The sequence below is a fragment of the Rosa chinensis genome, chromosome 2, assembly GCF_002994745.2.
Source record: "Rosa chinensis cultivar Old Blush chromosome 2, RchiOBHm-V2, whole genome shotgun sequence".
In the NCBI taxonomy this organism is placed as follows: Eukaryota; Viridiplantae; Streptophyta; class Magnoliopsida; order Rosales; family Rosaceae; genus Rosa; species Rosa chinensis.
Window position 1 is genome coordinate 87,661,984 of NC_037089.1, and position 8,916 is coordinate 87,670,899.

General features: G+C 38.9%; 2 protein-coding genes across 2 annotated transcripts; one reads left to right on the plus strand and one right to left on the minus strand.

Moving 5' to 3' along the window:
* The first annotated feature begins 618 nt into the window (after positions 1-618).
* On the plus strand, positions 619-4,733 carry LOC112188216 (ATPase family AAA domain-containing protein FIGL1). The gene is made up of 13 exons (XM_024327298.2): positions 619-949; positions 1,275-1,416; positions 1,529-1,918; positions 2,257-2,495; positions 2,590-2,717; positions 2,812-2,930; positions 3,007-3,099; positions 3,407-3,508; positions 3,701-3,803; positions 3,950-4,033; positions 4,112-4,207; positions 4,299-4,426; positions 4,507-4,733. The coding sequence occupies exons 1-13, from the start codon at positions 672-674 to the stop codon at positions 4,606-4,608; spliced, it is 2,004 nt and encodes a 667-aa protein (XP_024183066.1). The 5' UTR covers positions 619-671; the 3' UTR covers positions 4,609-4,733.
* Positions 4,734-5,276: 543 nt separating this feature from the next.
* LOC112188217 (cytochrome P450 94B3) lies at positions 5,277-7,216 on the minus strand. Its single transcript, XM_024327299.2, has one exon. It carries the CDS (start codon positions 7,025-7,027, stop codon positions 5,492-5,494), a length of 1,536 nt encoding a protein of 511 aa, XP_024183067.1. The 5' UTR covers positions 7,028-7,216; the 3' UTR covers positions 5,277-5,491.
* Between the last annotated feature and the right edge of the window lie 1,700 nt (positions 7,217-8,916).

An 8,916-nucleotide genomic window follows, 5' to 3' on the forward strand; every position in this document is an offset into this window, starting at 1 on the left:
TCTTTATATTTGTGTTTGTTGTTGTATTTTGTTTCAGAGTTTTATTTTCAGTGGTGCGAGTTAATCATATTATGACTGGGAACCAACTTTCGGATTTTTTTCTACACAAAAAAAAAAAAAAGAGTCTAAAATCATTGTTTTCACTTCGGACTATTACAGAGTTTTTTAGTCAAAACTTTCTTGTCAAAATCTTTCCAAACTCAAATCATGATTTTTAAGCAATCATATAATTGACAGATCTAAAAGACCTGATTTTTTTTTTAATGATATTTCTAATTTAAAAAATTGAGAGAATTATATATATATACAGATTAGGATTTATGATCACTTTTCTATCGTGATTGGCTCATAACTCGTAGCAACTCTTAAAAATTATATTTTTACAAACAGAGGAGATTAAGACACACAAGAATTTCAAAAATAAATGATATTGACATGTTTCGCCGTGCCACGAGTGCCCCACATCACACCTCTAATATTTCCAATTTGAACTAGTGACCATTTGGGGATTATTTGGAAGCCAAATGGGCCAAAACTGAAATTAAAGCAATACAAAGGACCAAAAGTTGATTTATAACACATTACCTAAACACTCCTAAACCAAGATAAAAAGTTAAAAACCCGACCTCAGAATTTTTCGAGGACCTAGAGAGAAAAAGAGAGAGCGCGAAATGGCGGGAAAGGAGGAACCGAACTCCGGCGAAGAGGTCTGCTGGAGAAAGCAAGTCGGCGATAACGTAAACCGCCTTCAGTCCCTTCTCTTCGGAGCCGAACTCGCCGCCGAGAGAAATGACTTCTCCTCCGCTCAGATATTCTCTCTTCGTCTCCTCGGCTTTCTCGACTCACAGTCTCACTCTCAGCTCGACGGCGCTTTCGTCGGCCCTATTCGCCGCGAAGTCGTCTCCAAGCTCGGAGAGGCCCGCCTTGCCCTCACTTCTGATTCCGATCGGTACGGCTATCTCTATTTCCCTCTCGGAGCTTCGATTTTACTTCGAACCCTAGCTGTCTGTGTTTTCAATCCTCCATTTCAAACTTGATTTCTTGTTTTATAATGTGCTAGAGATTGAACATAATGTTAATTTGTTGAAGAAGTTATGGAGTAGTTGAATCAATTTTAGTTTTAATTACTGGATTGTGAGTTCATATTGAGGGCTTAAATCTGGTTATGGAATTTGCAATTTCTGTGAGTGTAGATTCGTATCGAATCGCCATTACATATGCAGGTTGAGATTTGTCGTTGAGATGTTAATCATTTGAACACCATCTGCATACAGCAAAGCTTTCGAGCAAGCGAAAAAAGATCCTGGTTTTGTTTTCAGCACAAAGGGAGATATTGACATTGGGAGGATTAAACAGTCAAAGTACTTTCAGGCTCTTCTTCAGCAGCCTAACAATGGAAAGGTTGTGAATGATTTGGTATGACTTCCCCCTGATTATGCATATAGAAAACATTTTTCGTTAATGTTATTGTGTGGTAGTATGCTTATTAGGATTTGGTGTGGTAACCAAAGTTAACTGTATGTCTTAGGGAGATCAACTGGAGAGGCGGGACAAATTGGCTAGCAAGTTATCAAAAGCTATGACACAAACTAAGTTGGCATCATTGTACAAAAACAACATTGGGACGGCAAGTAAGGACACATCCCGTAGTTCTTGGGCTCCTAAAAGTAACAGCTCTGAGGACTGCACTATTGTGGAAAAGCGTCACTCTCATCACAACCGTAACAGCAGTCATACTACCTCATCTTTTCAAAAAGTTGAAGAGGAAGAAAGAGCTCATGGGTATCCCTTAGGCCCTAAACGTGTACACAGGGAATTTAATAGCCCCATTATTGATAATATGAAGTCCCCATCAGCCAATGAAGATGCTAATGCCGATGTTTCTGGCAATGGATTTGTAACTGCCAAAGCCAAATTGGTATCTATCATATTTTTGCTAAACCTTCCTCTTTTGTTATAGGCATCTTTTAGAAGTGTTCTTTTGAATTAACTCCTTTCTGTCCATTTTTCTATGTTATTGGTATACGAATAATTGATTCATACTTTTGGCATATGAATCGTAGAGGGTAGGAACTTATCACCAGCTAATTGAAGTTGAAGCATTTCCATAGTTCATACATATTAATGATGTGGTTGTGGAACTTACTTGCCTATATTGAGACTCCGGCTGCCTTTCTCTTTAAGTTTTTGTATTTCCTTTTCTTTGCACTTTATCCACATGTAGCAATTTTGATCAGAATCTTCTTTGTTGACTAGGAAATGGATGTGAGGCAAAGGCGAGGGTTAGCTGCATCATCAAATACTTCTGTCTCTCCTCAAAGTGATAACAGTGTTGCTAATAGGGGTTTTAGCACGAGATCATATGGTGTTTCACGTCGAGGTGTCCGCGGTAATTTTATTCCTCCTGTCAGATCTAATGGGGGCAATGTTGGGAATATGACTTCAAAAATTGGTGGAAAGTCGGATGATGCATTAGATGACTCAACTAGGAGCTGGTGAGTGGTGTAACCTGATGCTGAATGCTGTTTGAAACTCTCTTACCCTATATTTGGATGATGAATTCCTAATTTATTCTTTTGTCTTTTTCAGTATGGAAATGCTCAGCGGTCCTGATGGGGAGCTCCCAGAAAAATTAAGGAACTTGGAACCTCGTCTTATTGAACATGTCAGTAATGAGATTATGGACAAGGATCCAAATGTTCGATGGAATGATATTGGTGAGATAAAGCTCCAACTGTCTTCTGCATTTACAATTCTATACATATAGCTAAAGCTGTTCTAATCCTGATTAGACGGTTGCTAATGTTTTAGCTGGCTTGGATCATGCTAAAAAGTGTGTGACGGAGATGGTTATATGGCCCCTGTTACGTCCCGACATTTTCAAAGGATGTCGTTCTCCTGGAAAGGGTCTTCTTCTCTTCGGTCCACCAGTAAGTATTGAATCTAAGGAGGGGCAGTAAAAGTATTTCTGGCAAATGAACTATCTAATACCTGCACCTGTTTCAGGGAACAGGCAAAACAATGATTGGGAAAGCCATAGCTGGAGAGGCAAAAGCAACGTTCTTCTACATCTCTGCCAGTTCATTGACGAGCAAATGGGTAAACGTTGATCTGTTTGCCTTGATTGTTAATTATTGTCTGCCATATCGTTTCTTTATTTTTTTTTTCATCTAATTTGAATTATGTCGACCAATGTGGAACTACAGATCAAAGTCTATGATCATTGTAGTTTGTGAATTTGATCCTGATTTTCCTGCAAATGTTTAAATTATGGAGAAAGATGGTATTTATTGTACTGCTTCTTCTCAAGTCCCAACTTGTTAACCAGTTTTCTCTAATGTATATGTATGTATATTTATATCCTCAAAAACATACTTAGATTTGTATGCTTAACTGGTAACTGCAGATTGGTGAGGGTGAAAAGTTAGTTCGGGCCCTTTTTGGAGTAGCCAGTTGTCGGCAGCCAGCTGTAATTTTTGTTGACGAAATCGACTCACTTCTCTCACAGGTAAGACTTGCTCTAGCTCTTGTAGTTAAACTGGACATGGTATAAGCTGTCAGTATGTATGCTTTACAGGAAAAAATAAATCTCAGGGTATTGTATATTGGTTAACTGAATGAGCACCACAGTATCTCAGTCTATAAGTCCTTATACCTTGTTTCAAATGCATTGAGCTGAGTTACGTCTGTGTGTTTGCAGCGTAAGTCAGAAGGTGAACATGAATCAAGTAGGCGACTCAAAACACAGTTTCTTATTGAAATGGAAGGCTTTGACAGTGGCAGTGAGCAAATTCTTCTAATAGGTGATTTGCTAGACCCCTTTAATCTCAGTTATCCTCTAATTTTAATGTTTTCTGTTTTATCATTTCTAGTTCAAGTTCTTTATCCTTTGATTCACTATCTTAACTCTGATTTCATTCTATCTTACAAATGTACATACATTTTCTAGGGGCAACAAATCGACCCCAAGAGCTTGATGAAGCAGCACGTAGGCGACTTACTAAGAGACTTTACATTCCGTTGCCTGCATCAGGTGCCAACTTAGCATGTTTGTTTTGACCCACATTGTTGCTATTGATTATGCGGCTAACCTGCTATTGATGTATTGAAGAAGCGAGAGCCTGGATAGTGGAGAATCTCCTGGAGAAGGATGGTCTATTCAAACTTTCAAGGGAAGATATTGATAACATATGCAAATTAACAGAAGGTACTGACCTCCTCCATTCAGTTGAGATCCAAAACCATTATAATTATCTATTGCATTTTCACAATCCGGAGTTTGTCACATTGTTTTGCAGGGTACTCAGGATCAGACATGAAAAACTTAGTGAAGGATGCCTCTATGGGTCCTCTAAGAGAAGCTCTGAGACAAGGCATAGAAATAACAAATCTTAAGAAGGAGGATATGCGCCCGGTAACTTTTCAGGTAAAAAACTAGACTTACACAGCTCACTCAGCCTCCTTGTTATTTGTCCTGCATAATTATAATTTGGTTTTGTTTTATAGGATTTTGAGAGTGCATTACATGAGGTGAGGCCCTCTGTTTCCTTGAATGAGCTTGGTACCTATGATGATTGGAACAAGCAATTTGGAAGTTTGTCCCTTTAGGAATCAATCCGTTTTGTATATTGGTGAAACAAAACAGGCATAATATGGACAATAATAGCAGTCTTTGTTTTTTCTTTCACCAAAAACAAAAAATAGGCTAATATATAGCACTCTCTTAATAGAAACTTGGACCTATCCAACCGCACTAGATTCTCACCATTTCCTCAATAGGAAAGTGGCCCATAATAAGGGAAACGCGGTGGTGAATGGTTGATAAAATTCACATGCTAGTATTTTTATGCTCATTTGTTTGCTTCCACTAAAGAAAGGACAGTGAGTCATGAGCATGTGAATTTTATCTTTCCAAACTCGAATCTACAAGATTATTAATCTTTAAACAAAACTTTGGCCATTTCCAAAAAAAAAAAAAAAAACTTTGCCCTTGATAAGTGTTTGCTCGAGCAGCTCATGATTTAAAATAATGTTTGACATTTGTGTTATTTGTGTCGGGATTGCTTTTAGGACCTTTCTAAGATATTTCTAGTGCTCATTTTATGTCACAATATACTGACATGTGAGATTACATATGTCGATTATCTCACATGTCGATTTTTCCTTAAAATGTGTGGTTATTCTTGCTCATAGTAGGCTCGTGATTTATCCGAACTTTCTTAACGTTTAAATGAGTGGCATTTGCTTAAGTAGGACTTCGGCAATTTCTTGTCGGATACCTAAGAAAAAAAGATGATGCAGATTGATTATGATTAGCGTACTAAAGACAAGATACGTACAGAATTTTGTATATGATTTTTGTACATAATCATATTCTTGTGCTACACTAGAAATGAGGCATGTAAATAATAGCATGTTACACTGTCCAACAACTGTTAAACTATTCAGAACCATTGACTCTCCTAGTTTAATCAGTTTCCCAGTCCTCATCTCAGTTAGTCCCTCTCTTGCGGACCAGAACCTTCAACCCGCCGGCCATGTGGGCCGTCAGGCGTGGCACGAAAACCGGCTCGTCGGAGTAGACCGGTCTGATTTCGAACCGTCTGAGAATGGAAGCCATCACATATTTCATCTGAGTAAAAGCCATTTCCTTCCCAAGACAAACCCTTGGACCTGCTTGAAAAATCGGCAACTTGTATGGGCATACCTTTTTCAGCTCTGATCTCGTCTCCTTGTCCGGTTCGAGAAACCACCGGTCTGGCTTGAATTCCAGCCGGTCCTTCCCCCACAGCGACTCCATTCTTCCCATTCCGTAGGGAAAATAGGTCACTCTATCTCCGGCCCGGACATGAGTGCCATCCGGCAATAAGTCATGAACTTTGGCATGTTTTGAGTCCCAAGCCACAGGTGGAAAGAGCCTCATGGATTCGAAAAGGCATGCCTTTAGTAATCTGAAATCCAATGACTCGAAATCCATCGTTCTTTGATTGTCTTCAATCTCTTTCACCAAATCTTCCTCTACAGTTTGATGGCGGGAAATCAACCAGAAGAGCCACGTCATGGCTGCTGAAGTTGTGTCCCTCCCGGCCATTATAAAGCTTATTACCATGTCCCTTGTCACCTCGTCTTCATGTCCCGCCATTATTAACCGAGTTAGCAGATCTTGATCTTTATCTATACTAGTCCCGGAACTTTGATCATGATCAAGTTTCTGCCTCCTCGTCTCTATTATGTTCATGACATAGACATGTACTTCTTCCACCGCAGCTTTAAGTTTCTGCTCCGAACCAATCCCAAGCCACCTCTTGATCTTCCATATTATGAACACAGGGGCAGCCCCACGCATTGCACAGATCTCCGACGCCGTGTCGAAAGCCCTTGCGAGTTGTGGAACAGGCAAAGAGGGATCCAAAGAGCACCTCTCAACCCCCAAAAAGACCTTGCAAATCACATTGAACGCGAATCTCCTCAGCAACTCCTGCAAGTCTACTACTTCTCCTTTCATAGCTAGTGACTCCATCAATGGCAATAAGCCCTTTTCGACTTCTTCCTCCAAGCTGTTCATGATGTACTCACGCAAAGACTTCGTGCCGAACTCGTGGCTGGCTAACTTGCGCTGCGTGAGCCAAAGCTCGCCATCCACATTGAATATTCCACATCCAAGAAAGTCTCCAAGGATTTCAGTGAAGGGTTTGCCTTTTGGGAAGTTGTTGAAGTTGGTTTTCAGCATGTATTCGACATTTTCCGGGTTGGCTGTGACTATGGTACGTCGAGCGCCGAGCCGGCTCACGACGATGGTGCTGGTGGCCGAGTCCGCAAGGAGCTCGGTGTACCAGTCCAGTAGCCGGAAGCGGTTCTTGTAAAATGAGACTAAGCAACCAATGAGAGGATGGCTTGGAGGGCCGGAAAGCTCATAGGCTTCTCGCCGGAATTTACCAAAAATCACTTGCACCAGGAAGTAGAGAATCATTGAGAGGAAGACAAAGAATAGAGGTTGTGTGAAGAGCGACATGAATAATGCTTCCATCTTAACATGAATTGAAATATGGGCAGAAGAGGGTGTTGGAAAGTCTGCTTTATTTGCTTTCAGCAAGTTGAGGCATACCTTCTTATAAGGTGTGAATTAGTAATTCTTTATTTCATTTGCTACAGTTTACAGTGTGTGAATTGGATATTTTTCTATTTGGTTGTTTTAAATTCGTACGTATAAAATATGCATCTCAATAATAAAATTAAAGCCTTGTACACACTACACAGTCGTCGGTGCACGTAAAACCAATCATGGACGAATTATTATATCCAGTTTTTCTGTGTTCTTCGAATCAGCTTGGTGAATATAATCTTATGAAATACTATGATTGTTTCTCTAGTTTGATTTTAAGAGTTTCCGTTGGGACAACCTCTCCCTCTCCTATAAAGGTATTTTCCGAATTAAAAGCGGTTGTTCTTATTAAAATTTCACAATTGAGATCCAGACAATCAGACAGTTGGTAGTTTATGATGCCTGACCTACTCCCTCAAGTGTAAGCTCATGTTTAATGCATTGGATGCCTACTATTTACATTTCAATTCAATTGATGTTGATCTGAGGATTCTTGAAGCGAAAATGTGACGCATATCAACATATTTGTCCACTCCACCCAAGTCAAGCACTTTGGCCCTCAAATTAATCATCAAACAGAAGGTGTGGTTTGTGTGTTAGATCATCAATAACATTTGTCTTTTTTACATGCATCCATGTCATGCAAAGCAAAATGGTGTCTAGAAAAGTTAAAAATGATTCATCCTTGTCATTTTGGTGAAGATCGTATAGTTAATACAATCAACATTTAAAGATGATAATTAATTTTTCTATTATGTAGAATCACATCAGTGTTAGATAAATTTTTTTATTTGCATTAAAATAACGCTAAAAGTATCTTTAGCAATGCTATCTATTTTTGAATCAAATTTTAACCAAACTAGCTCAAAAGTCATTTTGGCTAGTCACTTTAAAAATACGTCTGCATCAGTGCTCTCTATTTTACGTAGTTTTAAATTTCTATTATTTTTTAAATGAAAATCAAATAGTTTAAACGTATTTATACATTACATTAAGTAACTCAAAATGAATGTTTTAAATTATAAAGTGTCTCATCTTGCTCTTTATATTTAAGTGTGAGATAGCTAATTTAGGAGTCTGATGCAGCTGGTAAAATAGATAAAAAGCTAAACATGCTCTCTAAAATAACTAAGAAATCAAAATAGAGAGTTTACTAAAAATGCTCTAATAGCCGAGCACAGAGCGTTGAATGCTTCCCTAATACTGTACAAACATATCAAATCAACAGTCACCCCAAAATATGGTGCACGTTTTGTCCGTTGCAAATTCGATCCCGGAAATGTCGAAGACCTTGCTGTCGAAGCTAGAATAATATCCCCAAAGTACAGTGTATATCTGTAATAATGAGACGGAGGAGATCCAACAGCTGGGGCTTTCGCATCAAGTTATGAACAACTTCACGATGGGGTTAAGTTGAAAGCTGCAACACCTTTATCCAGCCAAGATTAGAGCTATGAATATATGCAGACAATAATAATGGAGAGCGTGTGGACCAGAAAATGAAAGAGATGAATATGTCGGCATCTTAGCTCTTGCCTATCTAGTTGGATATATCACATCCAAATCCACCTCTTATCTCCCCAATTAGACATGTGTCTCTAGCCACAAACGAAGATTTAAACGTGTATTTCTTATTTTCTGACAGAGACAAACACGTCTCTTTGGTTGGAGCCATCCTCCCAATTTGTTCTGAGCTTTGAACACCCGAGTGAATTCCAATTCAACAACTATTTGTTTATTGTCACCGAAAAACAACTATTTGTTTATATTTTGTATTTCAAGTTTTCAACCGAAAATAAAAACGAAATGAAGAA

Coding starts and splice junctions, on each gene's coding strand:
- LOC112188216 (XM_024327298.2), top strand. CDS start 672: ATGGCGGGAAAGGAGGAACCGAACTCCGGCGAAGAGGTCTGCTGGAGA. Junction 2,718..2,811: donor TGTTCGATGGAATGATATTG/GTGAGATAAAGC, acceptor CTAATGTTTTAG/CTGGCTTGGATCATGCTAAA. Junction 3,509..3,700: donor TCGACTCACTTCTCTCACAG/GTAAGACTTGCT, acceptor GTGTGTTTGCAG/CGTAAGTCAGAAGGTGAACA.
- LOC112188217 (XM_024327299.2), bottom strand. CDS start 7,027: ATGGAAGCATTATTCATGTCGCTCTTCACACAACCTCTATTCTTTGTC.